Source organism: Prionailurus viverrinus, chromosome D1, assembly GCF_022837055.1.
Source record: "Prionailurus viverrinus isolate Anna chromosome D1, UM_Priviv_1.0, whole genome shotgun sequence".
NCBI lineage: Eukaryota > Metazoa > Chordata > Mammalia > Carnivora > Felidae > Prionailurus > Prionailurus viverrinus.
In genome coordinates, this window is record NC_062570.1 from 49643712 (window position 1) to 49670766 (window position 27055).

Genomic DNA, 27055 nt, shown 5'->3' on the forward strand with positions numbered 1-27055 from the left:
GCTGGGCTGGGGGTGGTGAGGGGAGGTTGTGTTCTATGTTCTTGGCAGAGGAACAGTATACGTGAAAGTCTGAAGAGGAAAGCAGCTCCACGTGTCTAAGGAACTGAAGAAATCCAGTGAGCCTAGAGCTCGGAATGTGAGCAGAGTGGTGAGAAGTCAGTTGGCAATGAAGGCAGAAGCCAGACCATGGAAAACAGTTGTTATATTGAGGAGTTTGGATGACTAAAGAGCCAAATACTATCCTCAGGGATTTCCATGAATTCCTTCAAGCATTACAACTCTGTGATATAGGTGTTATTAGCCCCATTTTGTTAATGGGGAAGTTGAGGCTCCAAAAAATTTTCACTTATCCAGAGGCATAGACTTAGAAGATAGTAGAGCCAGGATTTGAACCTAGTTCTCTCTGGCTCCAAAGCTAGAGTTCTTTTGATGGCAACCTATGCCTTCTGAACTTGAACTCTGGCTATTAGCTTTATGACTTCAGACTACCCTCAGTATACTCACCTGTAAAATAGGTAACATTAATAAATGCCAGCCTCAGAGACTTGTAAAGACAAATGAAAATACATCTAAAATGCCAAGAATAGTGCCTGGCATATTAGCGAATTCCACAACGGGGGACCCTTGACAGAGAAGCGTTTTTCCTTCACAGGCCCAGTGAACTGAGAGAAAACCCCATGAGCTGCCATATGCATGTTGGCCTGGTTGTCGGTCATCTTTCCAAGGATGAGTTAAGACCCACATAGAAATCATCTCTGCACATAGGGAATCTCCTCCCCCTAGCTACTTGACAAGTCTCAGTGGAGTCGCCTCTCTTTCAACCCTGCAGCCCCGTAGCCATTTGAGCTTCAGCTCTGCTGGTAGGCATGATCCTGAGGCTTCCTTCAGCTCTCCCAAGCACCCTTCCCCTCATGGGCTCAATGGGTGTCCTTTTCCTCTTCTTCCGGAGTCCACCAGGCCTGCTCTTCCTGCACCTTATGAAATGAGCTTCACTGCTGGTTTGAAATATATTTGACTTTGTGGTTGTTGTTTGACTTTACTCACATTAGTCTCCACGGCAGAGCCTGTCTCATCTCTGTTTCCTACCATGGTTAGCCCAGTGCTATAGTAGGTACCCAATAGATTATAATGGTTTTCACCAGGATAGAGCTTTGTGGATACCAAGACTCTTCTGTACAGTTAAAAAAAAAAAATCTTTACAACTGTCCTCTGAAGTAGACACAGCATGTAGTATTCTTTTCAGCACAGTTGGAGAAATTAAGGCCTACACTCAAGCATTAGGCCTACTAATTAACTTTTTAATTCTACAGAGTAGACATTTACTAAATATAACTGTCCCATGCATGGGCTAGGAAATAGAGCCAAAAGATATAATCCCTTCCCTCAAGGATGAAGCAGACACTTAGTTTTAGGACAGAGGGATGATGAAAGTGTTTCAATTTATTTGGAGGAGAGCAGCAAAAAATTCAGAGAGAAAGAGATGCTTGCATTGGGCTTTACAGGATTGACTTGGTGGCACAGAAAGGGCAGGAGGGAGGAGATTCCGGGCAGAGGGAGTGACACATGCCACAGCCCATAGGAATGAGGAGCCAGGCACCTTGGAAGGTACTGCGGTGTCAGCCTGGCTGGCAGGAGGCTCTGCGGTGGTGGCAGGGGAAGATGGCGATAACTCCCTCGGTTAAGACTCCAAGACATCCAGGACTTACCGGGGACTGAGAGGTTTGTTCCTAGTTCCTTCCCTTCATTCAGTCTCCAAGTCACTTGGCATTCTTCCCAGAGGCACATACCGCATGTGCATAAACCACCTAGAAGCTTTGGATGGGCTCTCTTTTGTCCCTGCTTCCTTGCACTCCCAGCTCATCTGCACATGGGTTTGTAATCTCCTTTCCATGCTGAAAGAAAACAGATCTTGCCACATGAGTGACCTGTGACCTGACGACTTAGCAGAATAAAGGTTACCAGGTGAAAGGCCATTGGTATCATTTCCGCTCTGTGGCATGAGGTAACCGCAAAGGAATAAAGTTCATCTGTGACCAGACACCTGTGTTCCTGTCTCACTGGCAAGATCACCGTTAAACTGAAGAGCATTAAATTGCTCTTCGAATGAGTCAGATCCCTTGTTCCCGAGGAGACGAGCCTGGCGCAGCTTGAGCTCTGTGGGCAAGTCTGACCAGGCCCCATCTCACTCTTGCCTGTGTTTGCCTTGCAGCTGTGTAAATGAGTATGGAAGATTATGATTTCCTGTTTAAAATTGTTTTAATTGGCAATGCTGGTGTGGGGAAGACGTGCCTAGTCCGACGATTCACTCAGGTAAGAGAACTTGGAAGTCCAGAGTTGGGTTTCTCAGCCCAGCTTAAGAGGATGGGTGAGCGGTCCCAGTGCCGGCTTCTTGGCTGCTGGTTCTTAATGTGACCTTTGTGCACCAGCTCTTGTAGCCTAGGTCAGAGTTTTGGAAACCATCTCAGGGGAGCATGGCTCTCTGGGTGCACCAGTCAGTCCTCCCACACTCTTGTTGCCTCCTTTGTGAAAGGGGCAAGTGGTTTTGCTTTTGGTGTGCTATTCAAAACAGATTATTAGATTAAAAATAGATTATCACTTAACAATCTAAACGTGTTAACCAAATGAATCTGGACCTCAGACTAAACCTAAATACTAATTAAACATTTTTTTCTTTTTATTTATTTATTTATTTATTTTTTTTTTTTTTTTTTTTTTGAGAGTGTGCACGCATGAGCAGGGGAGGGGCAGAGAGAAGGAGAGACAGAATCCCAAGCAGGCTCCACACCATCAGTGCAGAGCCCGATGCAGGGCTTGAACTTACAAACTGTGAGATCATGACCTGAACCGTGATCAAGAGTCGGATGTTTAACTGACTGTGCCACCCAGGAGCCCCTAAATATTAATTTTTTAAAAACTCAAATACAAATTAAGCCAATCAATCCCTTGCCTATGCCCTCTCACATCCTCCTAGGCAAGTGAGTGAGTCATTTTGGTTTAGAACCAAATATGCTGATGTTTTTAAGTCTATTAAATGGGAGTGAAATGAGAACAGTGAAGGACTATTTGAACGAAATTAAATGTTCCCTCTGGATTGAGTCCTTATCGTATGATCTAAGTACAAGTTCCCATCAGGGCTGCTGCCCTTTTGAGAATTACTGCCAGAGATTATATGCCTGTTTTTGTACAGAAATGAGTGAGAAATCATTCTGAAGTTGGCCTTCTTTTGTATTTTCCTTGAAAAAATATGAACGGCATCCTTTTCAGGATTATGATGCAGGCATCTTGCATTTTTTCATAAAATGCCAGTTGGGAAAGCTGAGACTAGCTGTGCTAAGGCATGGGACAGCTGGATGCCCTGGAAAGAGCACCAGCTTGAGTGTGGAGACTCGGGTCCTAGTCCCCACTCTGCGCTGGCCCATCCTGTGGGCCTGGATAAGTTACCTCCCCTGCTGGGCCTCCCTGCCACACGTAAGGGACCTGGTGATCTCTGAGGCCACTTCCAGCTCTGACAGTCTGTGGCTGTCTGCAGAACTGGAGAGGCAGATTGGATAACACAGACGGCTTTAGGGCATAATCACCTTTGGAAATGCCACGGATTTTCCCATGGTAAATGAGCACGGAATAGAACTCATGCTTTTTACTAAGTCTGGGCCCGGTGAAATCAAAAGTAAGAAGCTACCAGGCATCTGGGCTTAGTCAGCCGCTGTGGCGTTATACTGGAAACTCCAACTGGTTTTACTTCCGCCTAACGGTAATCTTTTCTGCTTTTGGCAGGAGGACAAGACTGCAGAGTTGTAGAGGAGTTTTTAGTACCTTTATCAAAATTTCCTTTGACCTTGTTTTATTACTGAAATATCCCTTAGAGATTATTCAGCCTATTTCTCTCATAACACAGATGAAAAACTGAGGTCTACAGGGACAAAGGACCTCTTAGCATCATACGTCATGTTAGTGGCAACGATAGGATTAGAACCCAGGTCTCCTGCTTCTCAGCCTGGTCATTCTTATTTTCTGTGTCCTAACCTCTGAGACCATAGGAATATGGCTTTTGTCTTTAAACTTTGTCATTAAAGTTAAAATGCTTCCATTTTTGAACATTAATTTTTACCAATAAGCACAACTACCCCTTTCTTTTCTCTCTACTTTTTACACCCACCCCATGCCCCAGACCCTTAACTCCTCCCAAAAGTAACATTCCCTAGAGAGGATTATGTTTGGTTTTGTTATTTGGTAGGCAGTTAAAATGAATTGGATTCAGCTGTTTTTGAGGCATGAGGAATTGGGGAACAAAATGATGGGGGAGATGCTGGGAAGGATCTGCTTTATTTTTTTGGCATTTATTAGACAGCAAAACAGCTGGAGTGATAAACTCGAAGCTTGGCAGCCTTGTGTTTGAGCCAAACTAAAATAGAAGAAAATTGATTCAATATTTGTAAGTAAAGTTATGAATGTTTATATTTACATCTTTTGCAGACATGCAATGGAATATTTTCTATGGGTTTGAAGCTCAGTCTTCTAAGTTCAAACTTTAATTAAAGAACTCTCCTGTTAGGGAATAGACTTAATTAAAGATGCCCCAATCTTAGCTGCCAGAGCTAATAAAGTCCATTTTACTTTAATTTCTGGCAATTCTGGAATAGAAGTGGAGAGGGAATGGGACTAGGTGCAGAGCTCTTCCTTAATAGAATTCCTTCCCACCTCCAGGTCCCTCCCTGAGCCTCTAGGAAATATTGTATACCAGTAACACACGTTGTACGTGTAATTTCGCTAAAATGGTATCTTTCTAGTTCACCTTTCAGTTTGAGGTACCGCTTTTTTTTTTCTTTTTTTGCTTTGTTTTCTTTTGAAATGCTTGCATCAGCCTCAAACCCACTGAATTTAAGACCCAGAGAAGGGGACTCGTTTGCCTAGGACCACACAGAGAACCTCCGGGCTCCCAGTTTAATGTTCTTCCTACTACACTTTCTCCCTGAATTTTATTTTCTGTGATTATCTTCCAAGTGTCATGGGCCCTGATCTCATGGAATTCTATATGTGTGGTACAATGCACTAAGGGAAATTGTTACCACCCTCAGGGCAGAGGGAAATCCAAAAGCTTCACTATCTCGTTCATGTTTCTTGTAGTGAGTTCCTGTTTGCTTTTTCATGTTGCTTGTCCACCCCCGTGACTGTCCATGCCCTAGACCAATAACCAGTTTTAATCTTCCTGGAATTTACCTCTTTGGGAGCACTATCCTTTTTGCCCCTCTTCTAACAATCCTGATCTCATCCTGATGGCTTCATGCTCCTCGGTCTTACCCTTGTGTCTGACTTTTGTTTCAGTCTTTAAAATCAGGGCCCCCACCACTTCTCCGTTCTCTCCCTTCACCCCTCTTTCTCCCCTTTTTCATCCCCCTTTCAGTTTCTTTGTTCTTTTAGCATTCCTCTCTCCACCTTCTCCCTCCTTCCTCCTCCCCTCAGACATACATACAAAATCAAATTAAACAAGGCTCCCCTGACACTAACCAGAGTTCTCTTTTCTTCCAGTTAACTCAGCCAAAGGAAGGGGCTGGTGATGGATAGCGAGCGGGGAGAGGGGAGAACATTTCATTTAGTTGAAAGATTTGCTTAATTATTTTCCTTTATTTCCTCTTTAGGGTCTTTTCCCTCCAGGGCAAGGAGCCACGATTGGAGTTGATTTTATGATTAAGACAGTGGAGATTAATGGTGAAAAAGTAAAGGTAAGATGCTAAGTGTTCAATCAGGCTTTCATTGTGCTATGTGAGAGGAAGTAGTGTTTTCATAACATTTATTAAATCTCCTAATCAAATCCCTCATTGAAAATAATATACTCAGCCATGGAAACTTATTTCTAAACAGAGTTCTTCTATTCCCTTTGTAGATGTTGTGTTTACTCTTAAGAACAGCAGCCCCGTGAAAGAGCCTACTGATTCCCACTTTGGTTATGGGTCATTCGGTTATATGCATCACTTATTGGAGTTATTGTGTCTCCCACCATAACCCTATTTGTAACAGGGGAGAAATTCTAAGTGAGGGGTCCAGGAAGGATCCACTATCTCCCTTTTCCTCTCTGTGGCCTTCGGACTGTTGGGTACCTGTAAGAACTATGGTATGTCTGGTAACAGGAGAAGGGAGGTAGTGTTTATTGACCTAATATGTCAGTCATATTATTGACCTAACATTCATATTTAACTTAGTTCTTACCGTAACCCCTGTGAGGTAAGTGGCAAATTACCTTCCTTTTATAGGTTTCAGAGAGATTGAGCAACTTATCCATGGCTACACAGGAAGGAAGGGAGGTAGGCCCGATCTGAACTACTTTTGCAAGCCGGTGATCCACTGCCTCCCTGGGGTCTCCTCTGCTATGCAAAAAGAGGGGGATGAAGGCACAATAGGCCTGTCACCTTGAAGCAAGGAAAGGAGGAAGGTTATGGGAAGAAATGTGGAATAACACTGAATTATATGGAAAGAGGGTAGAGAGGCTGATGGTTGGCTCTGTGCTCTACCTGCCCCTCAGAGTTAGTGAAATTCCACTGTCAGATCTTTCAGAGCTGAGTCCCATGGTGAGAAGCAGTGACCCATAAACAGCCAAATGAAAACTGCGGCATCAGAATTCCAACTAGATCTCACTTAAGCATCCCAAGTTTGAATCCATGTCTCTTGCATCCTTCTCCCATATATACCTGCACTCCTGCCTTCAAATGCCTCGGGAAGGGCAGAGAAGCTCCAGGGTGCTCTTGCAGCATTTCAGAGATATACAGTGAAGTGTTTAGGGTGAGGTTCCTGAGGGGGGACAGAAGCTATCCCACTTCTCTTCCAGCCCTGACTCCTCAAAGTGGTTCCTTAGGCAGAGGCGTCCACATCAAATACAATAGTGAATGGAGAACTGGGGGCGCTGGAAAACAAAGCAGGGTGTGAAACCCATGTAAATGCCAACCAGAAAGCTCAGAAAAACAGTGCATTGGGGTGGGGAGAAGGAGCTAGGGTGTGGGAGTAGGAAGGAGACAAGAGTGTGCGTCCAGGGAGCATTGGCAGAAGAGCCAATTGTAAGTACTGTTCCAGCTGAGTGGAGGTGATGGCCACCCCTAGGAGTTGAGTAAGGATAACTAGTGTTTCAAGCATTTTACTTCCAGATGTTTGGGTTTCCTATTCATATACACATATATGTGTGAATTCATTCCTTTGACCACAAATGCTATGTGCCAAGCCCTGGGAATGAATAGGGGTGAATATTCATTTCCCCACTGTGATCCCCACTGTTAAAGAACAGGCTTTTTTTTTTCTGAATCCCCAGGTTTAGGTATTGCATTTATTCCATTTTCTACAAACCATAAGCTCATTGTTATGTGCTTATTATACTCAGCTAAAATCCATCTTTTCATAACATCTAACTCTACCATGAGACCACAGGCTCCCCAAGAACAAGGTTTGTGTCTTACTCATCTCTGTATCCATGGCATAGTTCCTATCCTGTTACCTCTCCTGGCCCCTAGACCTTCACCTTTAAACAGTAAGAGTTGGGGGCGCCTGGGTGGCTCGGTTGGTTAAGCATCTGACTTCAGCTCAGTTTATGATCTCACCATTGGTGAGTTTGACCCACGCATCAGGCTCTGTGCCGACAGCTCAGAGCCTAGAGCCTGCTTCAGAATCTGTGTGTGTGTCTCTCTCTCTCTGCCCCTCCCCCACTTGCACTCTGTCTCTCTCTGTCTCTCAAAAATAAACATTAAAATAAAAAAATAAACAGTAAGAGATTTAATCTTCCAAATGCAGTCCTAATTAATTTGTTTGAGTTTTTTTCTAGCCATTTATATAGAATCAAGATCTAAAATAATGCTCTGAGAGTGGTGCCTGGTGGCTCAGTTGGTTGGGTATTCAACTCTTGATTTCAGCTCACAGTAGTGACATTGGGCCCTGCATTGGGCTCTGCACTGGGCATGGAGCCTGCTTAAGATTCCTTCTCTCCCTCTCCCTTCATCTTTCCCTTCTTTCCCTTGCTGGTGTGTGCGTGCACACTCTCAAAACAAAAATAAAAATAATAAAATAAATGACCTTCTTCAACCACATTAATCCAAGGGCCTCATTAACACGTGGATACAAAAAAAAAAATAACACGGGGATACATGAGGAGCAATTTCTTCAGTCTTTCAGTAGAAGAAGGAAGAGCTGCCCAAACTTCCCTAGGGAAAGAGTTTTTGTCTTACTGTTATCCTTGTTCTTTAATGTTTACCGAATACCTCTTCTTGGTGATGTTTAAGTGTCGTTTTGCAGGTAGTGTGCAGGCTTTCTTAGAACCTCGTAAGTCAGTGGAAAAGAGAATCTACGGGTGGTTTGTGCAGGATCACCTGCCTGGTGAGTGCCAGGGCAGCACCACAACCTAGGTCTCTTTCCTGACTTTCCATCACCCTGCCTCAGCCTCCCCTATTAAGGCTCATTCCTTCTAGGATAGCCTCCAGGACTGAAGGCAGGAAATCAAAGGTATTAGAAAAATTCTTGTGGCTGTTAAGCCTTAGTGCCAAGTCAGTAAAGGCAAAGTTGAGGCCCTTCCTTAAAGTGGTCTGCACCTGGGTAACTTGGTTGAGCATCTCATTTGGGCTCAGGTCATGATCTCATGGTTTGTGAATTCAAGCCCCACATCAGGCTTGGTACTATCAGTGCAGAGCCCTCTTTGGATCCTCTCTGCCCTTTCCCTGCTAGCATAGACACATGTTCTCCCTCAAAAACAAATACATTAAAAGAAAGAAAGAAAGAAAGAAAGAAAGAAAGAAAGAAAGAAAGAAAAGAAAAGAAAAGAAAGAAAAAGAGGTCTGCATTTTGAAAATGACCTTGAGTAGAAAATGGGATGAAAACAGATGTAGAATTTTCCCCTATCCTTTTTTTTATCAGTCTATCATAAATAAATGAGTAACAAACAAAGCTTTAAGCTCAGACTACAACATTTTAACTTTAGGAGATTAATTATAATATAAATAGAAGAGTTACTGACTATCTTTGTGTCAGGTATATATTACATAGATAAGAAAGTCTTTTGTTTTTAAATTTTATTTAAGTCCAAGTTAGTTAACATATAGTATAATAATGATTTCTGGAGTAGAATTTAGTGATTCATCACTTACATATGACCCCCAGTGCTCATCTCAACAAATGCCCTCTTTAATGCCCATCGCCCATTTAGCCCATCCCCCAACCTAACACCTCACCAGCAACCCTTAGTTTGTTCTCTATATTTAAGAGTCTCTTGGGGCGCCTGGGTGGCTCAGTCGGTTAAGCGTCCAACTTCAGCCAGGTCACGATCTCGCGGTCCGTGAGTTCGAGCCCCGCGTCGGGCTCTGGGCTGATGGCTCAGAGTCTGGAGCCTGTTTCCGATTCTGTGTCTCCCTCTCTCTCTGCCCCTCCCCCGTTCATGCTCTGTCTCTCTCTGTCCCAAAAATAAATAAATGTTGAAAAAAAAAAATTTAAAAAGAGTCTCTTATGGTTTGTCTCCCTCTCTGTTTTCATCTTATTTTTGCTTCCCTTCCCCTATGTTCATCTGTTTTGTTTCTTAAATTCAACATATGAGTGAAATCATATGATATTTGTCTTTCTCTGACTGACTTACTTTGCTTAGAATAATACACTCTAGTTCCATCCACATTGTTGCAAATGGCAAGTTTTCATTTTTTTTTTTTTAATGTTTATTTATTTTTGAGAGAGAGACAGAGTGCAAGTGGGGAAGGGGCAGAGAGAGAGGGAGACAGAATCCGAAGCGGGCTCCAGGCTCTGAGCTGTCAGGACACAGCCTGACGTGTGAACTGCTAGATCATGACCTGAGCCAAAGTCAGACACTCAACCTACTGAGCCACCCAGAGGCCTGAAGATTTCATTCTTTTTGATCACCAAGTAATATTCCATTGCATGCATATATATATATATATATATGTGTGTGTGTGTATATATATATATATATATATATATATATATATATACACACACGCACCACATCTTCTTTATCCATTCATCCATCAATGGACATTTGGACTCTTTCCATAATTTGGCTATTGTCAGTAGCCAATGAACATCCATTCATCCATATATCCATCCTGTAGTATAGTAGATGATATGCACCAAGAATAGGTAAAACATTTTTGCCCTGTAGGAACTCGCAGTCAGCTAGCTCAAACATTTTATGTGTGAAACCTTCCTTAATATCCTACTAATCATTTAAGCAGCATTAATCAGTCCTTTCTTTTGATTCCATAATCCTTTGTTCATCCAGGTAGCCATTATTTAATTGTGTCTACCATGTACCTTGTACCCTGTTAGGAAAGCACACTGGAGTATAAGGTTCAATAAGAGACAGCCCTTGCCCTTAAAGTACTGAGTCTAGCAAAGAGGCACACCTGTGACTACAATACATTATTGAAACAGTGAGACAATAGAGATAAGTAGTAGTGCAAAGAAGAGTGGAGACAAACAGTGTAGCCCCATGCTGGACATGAAGGTGGTTAGAAAGCCCATAACTGAACTGTTGAGAACATACTGACAGCATGAGACAAAAACTAGGAGGCACTCTCTCCTGCTGACACCTCTGTAATAGGACATCTCCTATTTTATTATGGTTACTTTTCTAGGTTTGTCCTCCCTGTAGACTGTATGCTCTTTGAGATTGGGCATTATGTTTTATTTGTCTTGGGATCCTCCCTGTACCTAACATAGCAGCGGGCATATATTAATGACACAGAAATGCTGAAAAGGAACAAATGAGTTGTAGAGAAAATAGTGAAACCGAACTGAATGATGAAGGCAGTGGAATATGGATATCCTTAAAAATCAACTCTGAAGCTAGAAACAGACAGCCCCCTATGAGAAAGCAGCATATTATCTTGGCAAGACCATACAATCACTATTCTAGAAAATATTTCAGTAGTTTTTAACTCTCAAAGCTGTTCTCAAGATGTGCCAATCATGAGAACATACTGATATCTAATGATTGACAGTATTAAATTCAATAACAAGTATTTCTCAAGGCTCATTGTAGCATTAAAATAATAGTCTGTTGTTCTAAGACACATCCTGGCAGAGGGGAACCATGTCCCTAGGTTTGAAGCAGAGCAGAGAAATAGCTTTTGTCCCAGCAAAAGCCATAACATCTGTATGGTTGCCTTCAGCACACAGACTTTCATGTACATCATGAAAAGCAGCTGCGACTTCAGATCAAAGGAGAGCCTTGTGCCCCTGTTTGGGAGCAGGGACCGCCAGTCCCTCATTAGTCTCCTGAGGGAAACTGGTATGAACAGAGGGTGACACCAACTGACTCATCCTCTCTGGATGCAGATGTATATTTAAATCAGTCTCTGGGGGCAAAGGCAGCATGGTGGTGGAATGTGTCCACACCTGGGAATGAGAAGGTCTGGAGTCCGAGCCCCAGCTTTGTGAGTAACCAGTTAAAAGGTGGAGGGCAGGTATAAACTTGCCTACCTCACTGGGTTGTTGTAAAGATTAAAGGAGACCTGTAATAAATATTTGAATGTTTGGGGTGCCTGGGTGGCTCAGTCAGTTAAGCGTTTGATTCTTGATTTCAGCTCAGATCATGATGTCATGGTTTGTGAGTTCGAGCCCCTCATTGGGCTCTGCACTGATGACATGGAGCCTGCTTGGGATTCTCTCTCCCTCTATCTCTGCCCCTTCCCTGATCATGCTCTCTCTCTCTCTCTCTCTCTCTCTCTCTCTCTCTCTCTCAAAAAATAAACAAACATTTTTTAAAAACCTATTATTACAAATAAATGATTTGAGTGTGTCAGGCGTCATGAGGGAGAATTACAGGGTGGGGTGTGGGAGGAAATATGTGGGGATTGGAGGTTGGGTATGGGCAACCTGACCTAATCTGAACATTCCAGAAGGTGTTCCCTGAGGAAATGATGTTCTCTTAATGGGAGTGAATGTCTTTTGTGAGATAAGGTTTATGCATTTAGAAGGGAACATTCTTACTATTGCTGATGTTATTCCTCAAGGCCTTGTGCATTGTTCTAGAGAGCTGTTCTCTTGGCAGCCTTCTGCTCTGTGCAGAGAAATTCAGGGAGAAGTGATGTTTACTCTCTTCTTTGTTATTAGAAAATGTGAACTTTCAGTAGGCTTGCATATTACTGACTCCTTTTTCTAAAGAAACTACTGAAACCCAGATATTAAGTGACTTGTCCAAGATCTCAGTGCTTAAAAGGGGTGGAGGGAAATTATTTTCTCTATCTGCCATGGCACTGTTTCTGTTTTCATTAACAAAGATAATATCTTAATAGATGCATTGAATTTTGAACTGGGAAAGGTGGTTGAGGTTGGATGTTCTCCTGCTTCAGTTGCTGACTGAAGTACCAACTATCATAGAATGACAGTCTGCCCTGTATCCTGATGTTTGTAATGTGTTGTTGTGGTCAAGAACATGAATTCTGGGACCACAAAGCCTGCTTAAATTGGCTCTGGAATATACTGGCTGTGACACCCTGAACAAGTTATTTAATCTCTCTGTGCCTCAGTTTCTTCATGTGAGAAATGGATATGGTAATAGTACCTACTTCATCGAGTTGTTACATGTAAAATGCCTAGAGCTTGACACATAATAAATGCTCAGTAAGTTTTTTTTTTAAAAGGATAAAAGAAATTCTTGGGTAACAAAACAAATAAAAAGCAGAAAACAAAAAACAAAGCAAGCCTCTCTCCCTAACCAGGCATACCCAACACATTAAAAAAAAAAAATGTGCATTTTTTTTTTTTTAAGGGCAGAAAGCAACCATGAAGTTGAGTGAGGTGTTTCCTATTTCTAAACTAAAGCAAGGCAATACTTTCTTTTCTGCTTCTCCAACCTGATCTTTCTCTTACGTTTTTACAGCTTCAGATCTGGGACACAGCAGGTCAAGAGAGATTTCGGTCCATTACCCAGAGTTACTACCGAAGCGCCAATGCCTTGATCCTCACCTATGACATAACCTGTGAGGAATCCTTCCGTTGCCTTCCTGAGTGGCTGCGGGAGATAGAACAATATGCTAGCAACAAGGTCATCACTGTGCTAGTGGGTAAGTAAGGACTAATGAAGAGGGAAATTGGTTTGTGGCCATCAGAGAATTTATAATCACATAATACCTATGCCCTGGTATCTTCCAGTAATATAGTCTACAGCTATATAATTCATGTAGTCAACATTCAGTTTCTCCTGAGGTTGAAGAGAAAATGAAATAGGTCATATCCCAAGGTGATGGTTTAGAACAGTAAAGTAGAAAATATTGCTGATTGATTTTTCTGTCAATGAAGGCTCTAGGGAAGAAGGTGGACTGCCATGAGATTTATGTGGGCTGCTAAACATTAAAAAAAATCTAGTTACAAGATTGTGGAAACTGCTGGTCTAGAAGTAAAACATGTCTTGACAAAGAATTTGTTTTTGAAGCAATTGTTTATTGCCTAAAAAAATGGACTTTGGGTAATTTTTTTCTCTTCTTACATTCATGCTGACTTGAAAAATTCTAATTTCAGAAAGAATCCACTAAAGGAAATTCTGCACTTTGTTTCATCTTGTAGGAGGGTAGAGCCTGTTTAGCATGAGGGAAAAGCAGAAAACAACCCATGATTTTCTTTTGTGACAAATATACCCATTAGAAAAGGAATTGATGGTTAAAAACTCCTCTTGTGGTGATGAAAAATGTTAATAATATATGGCTGTTAAAATGTTTACTTCCTATAAAGGAACATCACTATATATTCTAGCAAGACTTGAATTTTGGAAATCAGGGTATAGAATCTCAGAAACATTGTTAAGTTACAAATTATGGTTAACAATAAGCTAAGTAAATACTTCTGTAAGCAGTATTATAGCTAGCATACATGTGCCAGGAATCATATCAGAAAATTTATGCGTGATGATTCGTTATTTATATACAAGGAAACCAAGGCTCAGAAAGGTGAAGCTCTTTGCCTAGGGTTGCACAGCATGTAGGATCAACTTCAAACCCTGTATTTGTCCAGCTGTAATGTTCTGCTTTATAACAAATTGCTGGACTTTTCTTTCAGGCTGCTGGGTTAAGTATCCACCTGTCTATGAGCTAGTACTCTATGCCCATTCCTGAAAACCCTCTTGCACATTGGAGAATGTCTGTCATGAAGCACTTGAAAGCACCCGTCTCAGGACTTGGGCTTTCTTTCTATTTGACAGAAAGCCCTTGAGAACTTGAGCCAAAGCATTATTCCTTGGGATTCTGTCTAAAGAAATTAAATGGAAGTTTGATGGGAAATAGTCCACTCAGTATGAAAGAGGCACTGGCTTAAAAAAACAAACAAACAAAAAACCTTTTTATTCTTGAAAATTTCAAACATAAGCAAAGTAGAGAAAACAGTATAATGAACTCCCATGAACACATCTCAGCTTCAATGATTATCAATTTACAGTCAATCTTATTTTATCTGTTCCCCCTCTTTTCTGTCTGCCCTTCCCTTCAGATTATTTTGAAGCAAATTCCAGATCTTCTATTAATATATCTTTCATTAGTTCAATGAATATCTTTAAAAGATTTTTTGAGAAAGAGAACCTACCCACAATGCCGTTTTCACACCTAAAACATATTAACAGTTCTTGAATAGCATCAGAAATTTAGACAATGTTCAGATCTCCTTGATTGACTCCTACATTTAAAAAAAAAATTGTCCAAATCAAAGATCCCAATAAGGCTCATATGTTCTAATTGATTTTTGTGTCTTTAAAAAAAAATTGTTTTATGTTCATTAAATTTTGAAAGAGAGAGAGACAGAGCATAAGTAAGGGTGGGGTAGAGAGAGAGGGAGACACAGAATCTGAAGCAGGCTCCACGCTATGAGCTGTCAGCACAGAGCCTGATGCGGGGTTCGAACTCACGAACCGCAAGGTCAGGACCTAAACTGAAGTCAGACGCTCAACCAACTGAGCCACCCCGGCACCCCGATTTTTGTGTCTTTTAATTCTCCTTTTATATGTTAGTTATCCCTCCATTTTTCTGCCTTGGAATTTATTTGTTAAAGCATATGTTAATCCTCCAGAGTTTCCATGTCTGAATTTTGCTATTTCACCACTATAGTGTCATTTGACATGTTCCTCCATCACCTGTATTTCCTGCAGATCTGTAGGTAAATTTAGAGGCCTGATCAGATTCAAGTTTTTTTGTTTTTTTTTCTTAGCGAATACACTTCCTATTTGATATTCTGAGGTACAGTTCTCATAGGACAGCTAAGAAAAAAACTTGATTGTCTCTTTTTTATTTCCCAATTTTTAAAATAATGAGTTGGTTCCCTATTATCTTCCAAAAGTCACTACGGAAATTTTATATTTTTAGTATCATTAGAGATTTAAATATATGCAGTATTTTCTAGGCTCTTGCAATTGTAATTATTGAAGGTCCAAATGTTCCAACTGTGGAGCTGCTTCAGATGGTCTCCTGAGTCCTTTTGACATGACCTCACTTGCTTTCTGGTTTAAGGGTTCCAGGCACAACCAGTGCATTTCCTTCCCCGGACCTGGAATTAGCCATTTTTTCAAGACACACATTTATTATTAATGGCAAATTATATTTAGAGGCCACAACCAAAGTGATAAGAATCTTCTGTACTAGTAGCTGGTCATTGTTTTTAGACTTTTCAGTGGACAGAACTAATGTGTGTGTGTGTGTGTGTGTGTGTGTGTGTGTGTGTGTGTTGAATTCTGTAGCACTCACAGGGGGTTGTCTCTTAGGCTCCACTAAGCATTTTTATTCACAAGACTACTATAGGCCATACTTGGCAGGACATTCACTTAGAAGGATTCAGAACAGGAAATAACAGCTTAATAGTAGGTCAGCATCAGGCATTACTCTTCAGTGGAAGTAATCCTCAATAGCAGTCCACATAGCTGTCCAGGGCCTTCCGGACAGTTCAGGTGAGGAAAAAGACTCATGTCAGGCACATGATGGACCTGCCCTGGCCTAGAAGCCTCAACAGGAGCCAGTCTCTCTTGTAACAACTCTACAAACCTGACTTTCAGAGTCTCTTCAAGTGAGGAATCACCACACTACGGGAAGCCCAAAGTTGTGGTTTTCCACTAGATATTTATAATTCATATGTAGAATTCCCAGGCCAGATGGAATTTGACCTGATGATAAAAGGTCACTTTTATCATAAGCTGTGTTGCCAGGTAACATGGTTGACATATCACTTTTGTCAGGTTTCCAGGAGAACAGAGGTAGAACATTTTTTAATGATAAAATCCATCATGAATTATTCACACTGATACTTGCATTTATAATTCAGGACTGTACAAATTTTACTTAACCTCATTAATCTTTTTTTAATTAAAAAAATTTAATGTTTATTTTTGAGAGAGAGACAGAGTACAAACAGGGGAGGGACAGAGAGAGAGGGAGACACAGAATCTGAAGCAGGCTCCAGGCTCTGAGCTATCAGCACAGAGCCTGATGCGGGGCTCAAACTCCCAAACCATGAGATCATGACATGAGCTGAAGTTGGATGCTTAATTGAGCCATCCAGGTGCCCCTTTAACTTCATTAATCTTATATCTCTTTTTCCTTTTTCCCATGCCCAAGTCACAGGACCATGACACCGACACAATTACTTATTTGCTTTATCCTCTAATACCCGTATAGCAGCCACAGAATAACAATACTCACACTACCACCGACAGGACGACAGGACGATTACTACAAGAGTTCAAGGGTTTTTCCTTCAACTCTTTTTGTCCTTAGGGTATATACCACTGAGGATACATGGTTAAAATACCAGAGAAATAGTTCCTCTCTGTGTGGTTACACCATTTCATGATAAACAGGTTCATTTGTTTCATATTGCTTTCTATTCTTAGGGATTGCTTTTTAAATTTAATTTTGTATTAATTATATAGTTTTAATTGTACAATTATGTGAAACATTTCTAAGATTCTGAAGTCAAATCTGTTAGACAAAGTGTAGAGACATCTAGTTTCTATCCTTTCCTATCTCCCCAACCTTGCTCCTTTCATGAGTAACCATTATCTTTAAAATTAAAATGTTGGCTTATTCTAACATTAAAAAAATAAATTAAGTATGTAAGTGTGCCCGTGTGTATTTTTTTTTCATCCCTTTTGCTTAAGCAGTTGTATATTATATACCTTTTTTATACTTAGGAAAAAGTAGAACAGTATAGCAGGTATACGCTTAACAGTATATCCTAATGTCTCATTCCATGGCAGTATATAGAGATATTCCTCATTGCTTTCTACAGTGGCAAATAACTGCATTGTGTGCATGTGCCATACTTCATCAAGCCAGTGGCCAACTGGTGGTCATTTGCGTTTCCAGTTATTTGCCGTTACACACGACACTGATATTTTAAAATAAACATTCCGGTAATCACAGACACATTTGCTCTGCTTTACTTGCCCATCTGTCTGATTTGACTTCAGATTTGAAATTGCATTTTGATGCCTCTGAGCCTGTAAAAAGTCAAGTGATGGCTCCTTCTCTGATTTATCCCTGTTCCAGGCAATAAGATTGATCTGGCTGAAAGGAGAGAGGTCTCCCAGCAGAGAGCTGAAGAATTCTCAGAAGCTCAGGACATGTATTACCTGGAGACCTCGGCCAAGGAATCAGATAACGTGGAGAAACTATTCCTTGACTTAGCGTGCCGCCTCATCAGTGAAGCCAGGCAGAACACGCTTGTAAACAATGTATCCTCGCCCTTACCTGGAGAAGGGAAAAGCATCAGCTATTTGACTTGTTGTAATTTCAACTGAAGGCTGATGCAAGGAGAAGCGAAAGGAATCAGCAGCTGCCCTGATGGGCCCTGAATTGCTGGGCAGATCTGGTGATGACTGTGGCTCCCGCTCTTAGACCCTCTGACTCCTGTGGGATCCAGGGCTTACACAGCATGGCAGGCCAAAGGCTTTGTCCGCAGGCCAGCATTAGCAGAACATACAATGGTTTCACCCTTTCGCAGTCAGGAGTTGGAGCAAGGAGAAAATTGCGCTAGACGCTCCATGATCTGCAGAGCATGTTGCTTTTGTTCTTTTCAAAAAGCAAGTAAAAGCGCATTCCTGAACACAGTCCAGGGGGAAATGTACTGTAGGGACCCCTCCTGCACGTCAGTGGGTGCATGTGGGGGCTGTTCTTTAGGGCTTCTGGGGGCCCTGGTTTTCTTGTCTACCAGATAAACCAAAACTGGGAAGGCCAAGTACTGTCTTTGTGGTGCGTGTTGATGACTCCACGGAGACTTTGAAAAGTGTTATTTCTCTTGTCCACAGGCACTTTCAAGAACTTTGGGATGTAAAAATGAAATGAAACCTTTACCCCATGACCAACAGTAACAATCATTGGTTTAATAATATATACAAGCCCCATGACTCCTTCTGGTGCTAATGATTCTGCTCTTTCACAGACCAAACATTTTAGTACATTGATGTCCTTAAATGTATTATATTGAAATAAAAAAAAAATAATAATAAGGGAAGTCCATGAATCAGCACTCTTTCTCAAAGTCTCCTTACTACCTTTTCTAGGGTAGATTTGTTGGAAAATAAAATACTATTCCTTTCATGTTCTTTCCCCTCGAAATCTCTACCATTTTATTCTTCTCTTCTCCCATCTTTCCTGCCCTTTAAGTAAATGAAAACACTAGAAAAATGAAAAAAAAATGGTTGATGATATTCTAATAAAAAAGACTATCTCTAAGACATTATGAGTAGTATGAGAAAACAGACCAGATCTGACCAAAATACTGTGGATTAATGGACTGCAATGCAGAGTTCTAAGCAGAGCACAGTCCTTGATAGCAGGTGACATCTTTTACTTCCTGGTACTATCCATCTTGGACAGACCAAGGCTTAGAATTTTGTATCTGTTTTTAGTATGATAAGTGACAATAGCAACAGATGAAAAGTCTCATGAACCATTTTTGTATTGTCAAGAACCTTCGACAGATTCTGCTTGTGGAAGCAGGTGGAGCTGTCATTTGTCACCTCCTTCATGTAGTGATGTTACTCTCAGACTCACGACCATACGTTCTATCTTATTTCCTTTCCTCTGCCTTTCTTTCCTGGTCTTCTCCTACTTTCCTCTTTTCCTCTCTCCCTTCATATGCATGTGTTACTGCAAATCTCCAATTCAAATGGAGGTGTATATGCCTTTACTTAGCCAATTTTAAAACAAGACTCAAAATGGAAGATGTGCTGCTGAATATGTGTTACTAATTTCTTTAGTGCCATACTTTGATGCCTTCCAATTTGTTCACCGATATAAATGCAAATTGGGGAAATAATTAAACCTGTATGCTGTTGATGCTGTCAGATGTTTCTGTAGCTTGCTGCTTAGCATCACTGAGGGCTGAGGAATGGGATAAGGATATGATATGCAATTCTGCTGTTGTTGTCGATGGTGGCAATCTCGGTCCTGATATGTTGATATTTGAAAGCTATTTAATTTTAAAGAAATGAGACATGTGGAGACATGATGTTGATAAAGCATTTCCAGCATTTCTCCAGCAGATTTCAGAGTGACTCATCTTTTGCATAGAGATTATATACATTGTTTAAGGGGTTGATACCTTTGGTTGGCCTCACTGTGTTTGTCCTGGTCCTCTGCATGACAGAAGGAGATCTCAGAAGTTTAAACTGCTTTTATTTTGAATCTGTGTCTACAGGAAAGAAAAATCATTTTAATAAACACCAACCAAAATCAATGATAATTGTTGCTTTTCCCTCCCCATTTCTCCACTAAGCCAGCAACAATAAAAGTATTCAGAAAACAAGCTGATCAAAGTGGGCAGAAGAACTTCTCTTTTTAAACTGTGAGGAAGTATCCCTAAGTGTAGATTTATTGTCTTTCATTTAGGGCAAAAATCTAATTAATATCCCACATCATGACCCCACCTTAGCAGCAAGTGTGTTGAAACTGAAGCTGCTTTGAGAATTCAGATAGGACTTTGTTAGATTGGGCAAATTTGGTCATAAAACAACAGTTTCTAGGGCTACTTTTGCATCTGAAATTCTTATTCCTTAGGGCTCAGTATTCTCTGTCCACCCATGGCCATACTCATAAATAAGGGGATTAGAAAGTTCTGCTCTTGGGCCTTTCCTTCCCTGTTACTCCTCCCAGCCTTTCTGTATCTTACAGTCACCCATCGATGGCCCATAGTGGAGATACATGAGAATTTGAAGCTTTTCTCCATGCCCCGACCCCTAGTTGTGTGAAGGCCTTATGGACACTTGCTCACTGACACATTTCAAGTTTGAGAACAATCCCTGACAATATTGTAGGTGCTCAATAAAAGCTGAAAGAAGACTTTGTGCCAAGTGGAGCTTTGCCAGTGAAATAGAAATTTCTCAAATAGAACTTGAGAAAGGGTCGTAATGAAACGTGGTTATCTTAACCTAGACCAAGACCTAAACTTACTGGTTTGCTTACTAGTTGTTATTGCCATGGCAACATTTGCTAAGATGAGCCTTCTTAAATAAAAATGAATTCTTACTTAATGGTGGATGAAAGAAAGAGTGCTTTCTCATTAATTTAGTTTGGCTTGGTCTGACTCACACTACCAGAGTCTGTGTCCACTTGCATTTTTGCTGTAATCTTTTTCTTCTTTTAATAAAGTTACTAAATATATGGCAAAACTTTTTTTTCAATTTCCAGTGAAAACACATCATATTCATGTTATGGAGTCAGGTTTGGGAGAATCTGAAATCTAAAAGCTTGCTGATATTAATGATATTTTATATGGCTTTCTATAGGCTGTATCCTCAAAGGATTTTGTGTTTTTTCCTTTACCTACATAAGGCTTTTTATTTCTTTATATGCTTTTATTATTTCTAATGTATTAATATTTAATATTGATTTTGTGGGGCCACTTATCCTTTCTGTGGATTAGAGTAGGCCATTAGCTCTCCTGGCCTTTCTTTTTTCCTGTCTTTTCTAGTCATTTCATGTTACCATCTCTTCCTGAGTAAAGCAGCAAGAATAGAACTAGAAATGAAAGTCAAATGGATTGATTTGACAGTATGTCAATTTCTGAAAGAAACATGAAAACCACTGGCCAAAATAATATATCTGAGTTAGGGTTATTTATTTTAAGCAATTTAGATTTGTTGGAGAGAGGAGGCAGAATCTGACAGAGGACTGGATTCTATTTGTGAATGTATACCTTTGGAGGACACTGGTGACTTCCAGGGTTAGGTCAATGATTTGTCTCATTTACCTTCTTGGCTATTACACAAGCCTTCCAGATTAAGCATCAAATTTCAGCTAATGAATCATTCTGAATAGATACCAGTTGAAAGTGATTTTGAATTGCTCTTCTGACTAAAGTGAAAACATCTTTTTTAATAAACTAAGGCACATAAGATACCATCTTGTAACCAGAAAAAAAACCCTTTCATTTTCTCCCCCCACATATCAAACCAATGGCTTTAAAGATAGACATTTTCTGTTTCTTAATCCTGCAAAACTTGTTACCTTTCATAGCTGTTAGTACTTTAGGGAATACTGCTCTATTAGCTTCTGGAAGAGCTCTTCTAGGGTTTGCCCTTTGTTTTCTTTAGAATTTTTTTTTTTTTAACTGCAACTGGTTCCTTACTCTCCTCAACCATGGTCCTGACAGATGTGTTTTAATGCAACTATAATACTTTTGAGACTTAACTAAAAATTCAAAAACAGTAAAAAGACATGTTTATCTCATCGTTCAGACAAACAGTACTCCACATAAGCAATCAGGTTGAACACTAATTTTGGGATAAGAGAAAGATGTGCTTTCTTTTCTTTTTTCTTTTCAAATTTAATTTCTGTCCCATGAGTGTATTTGTGTTTAAAAGGAAAGCTGCCTTCCCTTACATTCGTCACACTATGTAGAAAGCACACTGAATTAAGAAATTATCATCCCTTCAAACACTTAATTAATACAGTGATGTTAGAACAAGAGAGGTGACGGTTCATCTTTCCTAAGTCTATTTATTACATTGGAATGCTACAATCATTTTTGAGAGCTATACTTTGAAATTAAAAACAAATTGAGGCATAACAAAGATGGTGAAGGAATTTAAAATTTAAGACATTTGAAGAATATTTGAAGGATTTTTGGAAATTTAGCCTGGAAAAGAGAGGAATACAGTTAGTGAATTAGAGCAAGACTCTGGTTCAGAGGGGTAGAATGAGGCCTACTGATTAAGAGCCATAGGACCACAGATTTGGGCTCTATGTCAGGGAGAACTTTCTCAAAAAGATGGTTGACCATGAAAGGCACTGCCTTAGGTAATGGTATCTGTCAAGCAGAGGCTAGATAAGAACTTGGTAAAGATGATGTGGAAAGGATCTCAGCATTAGTTGGAGGTTGGACTATATGACTTATTAACTTATTAACATAATTCTATGTTCTAGCACTTTGTCTTTCATATCATGTTAAGTATCTTTTGACCCACAGCTAATGATTTTTTTTTTAAAGGCTTTGCTGTTCTGCCAGTCCGGGAAGGAGGTTAGTTACATGTTGTTAAGCTAAAAGACTGGCTTGTCATTGTGCTCGAGGGATTGCTTTATCAGTCCATTCACTCATGTTCAGTTGAAATCACAAACTGGTTTTTGAGTTAAAAAGAAGAAAAGGTATTTTTTTAATAGAAGTTACATGAAATCAGGAAAATTAAGTTTTTGTCACTTGCCAAACATAGGCCATGCTCAATTTAGTGAATAACTGGTATCCAGGATTTCAAGCCAGTCCTTTTTAAAGCAGAACAGAATCTTCAGTTAAAGATCCCATAAACATACCAATGTGAAGTTTTGCAGCTTCCATTAGAGATGGGCTGGTATGTTACTGGCATAAAGCAGACCCTAAGATCTATTTTGGCAAAATCTCAGATGACATTTGGTTAGTTGGCTTGATTTTCTTGAAAAAGCATGATCTGCAAATTATTTTATTTTAATAGAACCAAGGCCAAATTACTTCAGGTAGGAAAAGTAACAAAACATGGGTTTTCAAGAATCAGAGATAACCATAAGCAACATTTGCTAATAAAGCCTATGACCAAATGATTCCACCTGCAAAATAACTTGCATCCCTGTTAGGTTGATAGATAGCTTTTCATTAGTGTTTATAAAGTCACTGGTCTTGCATCAGTATGGTGAGAAACACATGAATTTGGGTGAGACTTTCCTTGACTCCTTTAAATAAGAGGTCAGAGCCCAAAAGCTAGCTACCTCTTTAATTGACTTACTGAGGTACCTGAGACAAATTTTTACTTTCCTACTGAATTAGAGCAGAATTTTTAGAGATGTTGTGTTCTAGTTCCTGGTGGATTCTTTGGTAGGTTGTAATTTTAACATTTCAGAGAGTGATGTAGAGAGGTGTGTAGAAGGGGGAACACCGGGTTAGGTATGAGGAGTCCTAGTACTGCCATGAATTAGCTGTAACTTTATGCAAAGCACAATCTCTTGAGTATCAGTTTCGCCATCTATGAGAAGACTCATAATACCTGTCAGGATTATTGTGAAAATTAGATAAGATAAATTGAAAGGACAATGCTCAGTAAACAGTAAGCACTCATAAATTCTTTTCTCCTTGATTAAAGGCAGACTTGGATGGTCTGATAAAAGTATAAATCCTTAGGGGAAAACAAAGAACCCTTTTTAACTTCAAAGAAAAGAGCATCATTTCTGAAAGGGCATTAAAAGGAAGTCACTTATTTGATCTATCTTTCTGCCTTTGGGCATTACTGTTACCCAAGAGTCTCTTTATTTCTTTACACGCTTCAGGAAAGGTATTCTCTCTCTCTTTTCCAACAGGCAGTTCCAAGGTTGCAAACTCCTCATAATCAGGAAACTTAACATTATTACTGAAATACCTCACAGTGCAATTTGAACCTCTTTCTTCTTGATCCCATTCTCCATGGGAATAAAAATGGGTTTATCCTATCATCTTTTTAAGGGACTGTGTTTGCCATGAGTTATTGCCCTTTGCCTCATTTTTTTTCCCTTTAATGACAGTCAGAAAAAGCTCATTAAGGTGATAATCATTATTCCCTTGGGGAATGTCAGGCTAGGTATTTATACTCTCTTAGTTTCTTATTAGTGTCAGATTTAGATCGTAATCTTAGTGTTGATTAACTCTTCAATTATCCACGTAGCTTTCTTCCTTATATACTTGATAACAAAGTGTGCTTCTGAAGAATTATTCTGGATGTGTGACTCTTATTTCCTTGTCTTGGTAAAAATGGAGTTATCAATCCTAGTTTGTCATCTACTTTTAGAATTTAATTTCATAGATGACATGTATTTGGTGGACAGAATTACCAACACCCAAATTTAGCAGGGTTTCTTAACCTTTCTACATGTGCACTGTACTCTGAAATAAAAATTGGAGTACCAAATGCCTAATAAAGCAAAAAATTCATGTATAGAATAATAAAAGATAAGAATCTGGTCTGTAAGATAATTTATCACTAGTTAGTTGAATGGTCCACAGCTTTGTTTAAAGTTACACAGTTATGCCTGGATTAAATAACACTAGCAAAACTTGATAAGCCCTCTGAAAAACAGCTGCTAACCATATTGCTTTCTGGAATGTAATTATTAGGAATATTCTCTTATCCTATACAATTGCAGAATGCTAGTGGAACTTTCTTGTAGGCTGTTTGACAATGAATGTCAATTGATTTATTAAAAAATTTTTTTTAATCCCCTTATTCCTTTAAGGCATGTTGGGGCTTTCATGTTCCTTTGTTGAAAATTTCAAATGACTGGAATGCTGGCTTCTAATTTCTGCTCACTGAAGTGTCCTCTAGACATACCAGATGGCTGGAGCTCCTTTGATGATATGTAAGGGAGCTACATAAATGTATTTATGTAAATACACTTACATAAATGTGTGTGAGTAAAGTTGCTGTTTTCAGCAAAACACACACACACACACACACACACACCTCCAGAAACACCTCTGCTTAAAATTTCAAATAATAAAGGATTAAGAAGAGATTTCTGATCATCTAAAGGGAAAAAGTTGTGCCCCATATATATTGTTACATATACCTTAATGCATGACTTTTAGTGTAGGGGTGAAATAAAATGCAAAATATATCATTATGGAGGTCTTCTCAGCAGCTAGTTAAAATATTTAGAGAAGCTGTTTTATGAAGACTTAGAGAACCCTTGATTTCCCCTCTTTTCCTATCTCTTTCCATTAAAACATGGATCTTTAACATACACATAATTTTAACAAACATGTTAATTATCAAATCTTATGAACTCAGTTATTAATATTTGGCTGTTGGTTTTAAGCATAGGCTTTCAGTAATATCTGAATACACCAGTATATAAAATCTAACCATCTGCTTCTATACAGGCATAATACTTGATTTTAAATGTTAATATGCAGATAATAACAGTATACTGTATTGTCCTATGTGTACATGTATTTTGTTTAATAAAAAGTCTGTTAGAAATATAAGCCCACAATGACCTGAGTGCACTTAGCTGAAGTGCACCTCTGTAGAAAGGTGATTGCATGAAAACTTCAATTAGCATTAAAAGAGGGGATAGGGAACAGGAATGTGAACAAAAAATTTTAATGAAGTTGCATCCCTCTTTTTAAAATTAAAATATAATCCACATACAATTCATGCCTTTAAAAGTGTTCACTTTGGTATTTTTTAGTATTTTCACAAAGTTGTACAACACTCACCACTATCTAACTCTTGACTATTTACATCATCCCAAATGAAAAACTCTGTAATCATTAGCAATCAATCTTTTCCCTGTACCTACCACCCCTCCCAGCATCTGGTAGCCACTAATCTACTTTCTGTTTCTCTAGATTTGCCTGTCTTGGACATTTCGTATAAATATAATTACACAATATGTGTTTTTTTTGTGTCTGACTTCTTTCACTTAACATAATGTTTTCAAGTTTCATGTAGGATGAATCAATACATTCTTTTTATGATTAAATAATATTCTATCGTATGTATATTCCTCAATTTATTTGTCCATTCATCAGTTGCTGAGCATTTGGGTTGTTTCCATTTGGGATTATTATAAACAATGCTGCTACGAACATTTGTGCACAAGTTTTCCATGTGGGTATACATTTTCATGTCTCTCTTAAAAGCAGTAGTCTAGCAAATCAAGTCATTTGTGTTCCTTAAGCAGAACCTTTTAAAATCCCACTTGGAGATGCAACTTACAATCTTAGGTCAATTGGTCAATTAGGAGATCCCTGAATAATGGCTAACTTCCCAATATGTCCATAGGAGTCTTTCAGTGAGCCTATCATTTATATACAGTAATCAATTTCATGAAGACTGTTTCAGTCTTGTAGAAATTGTCATTGCACAGAATGAATTTATAAAGTCCTCTGCATTGTTTTAAGGGACAGCTACAAACCATGTTGGAGAGGAGTACTCATTCAATCTTCTAGGATTCAATGAAGGAGCACTTTTAATATACAATTTCCTTTACATATTGAGTGTCTTTAAAGTTTGGATTTTCCTTCTTGAAAAAAGATTGTCAAATCGCCAAACCATCTGACTGTCCATTGTAGCTTAAGTTTTTATTATTAAGAAATAATTCATACTGAGAGTAAAAGTAAAGAGAATGTATTTTGTGTGCAAAGGATGAATGTATTAATAACTTTTTATTTGTATAAATTTTTTTAAAAGATGAATGGAAATTGCTTTCTCATGTACTTGTATATAAATAAACATTTCCTGTTGCCCATATGTGGAGTATAATATGCCATCAAAGCATGTAGAAGTTAATAAGCTTTTTAAGTATACCAGTGTCCTTCAGCATGACATGGAAACTGCTCTGGATTTGGGCACTTGAGTTTGTTTATTCTCTAACTGCCTAACCTTGGACAAATTATTTAACATTTTGCACCATAGATTTCTTCTCTGTAAAATAAGGGGCTAGATTAAATAATCTTTAAGTCCTTCCAATTATAATACTAAATAAGACTATATTCAGGGTATGAAAATTATTTGCTAATTGTTTCTAATGGTGAGAAAGATGCTTTATTGGATGGTATCCTGGAAAGAGTATTACACTGAGAATCAGAAGACATAAATTCTAGTCCC

At 39.4% G+C, this 27055-nt stretch overlaps 1 protein-coding gene across 6 annotated transcripts in view; it reads left to right on the top strand.

The window, feature by feature from the left end:
* RAB30 (RAB30, member RAS oncogene family) overlaps window positions 1-26698 on the top strand; it is an 84445-nt gene extending 57747 nt beyond the window's left edge. For 5 of the 6 annotated variants that reach the window (XM_047878290.1, XM_047878289.1, XM_047878294.1 and 2 more), the window contains 4 exons: window positions 2210-2310; window positions 5637-5720; window positions 12857-13040; window positions 17496-26698. In XM_047878290.1, the coding sequence (XP_047734246.1) occupies window positions 2218-2310; window positions 5637-5720; window positions 12857-13040; window positions 17496-17746 (612 nt within the window). In that variant the 5' untranslated portion in view covers window positions 2210-2217 and the 3' untranslated portion in view covers window positions 17747-26698. Of the gene's footprint in view, window positions 1-42; window positions 1720-2209; window positions 2311-5636; window positions 5721-12856; window positions 13041-17495 lie in introns of those variants that run through there. The other variant, XM_047878291.1, reaches the window with a different exon arrangement.
* Window positions 26699-27055: the final 357 nt, after the last annotated feature.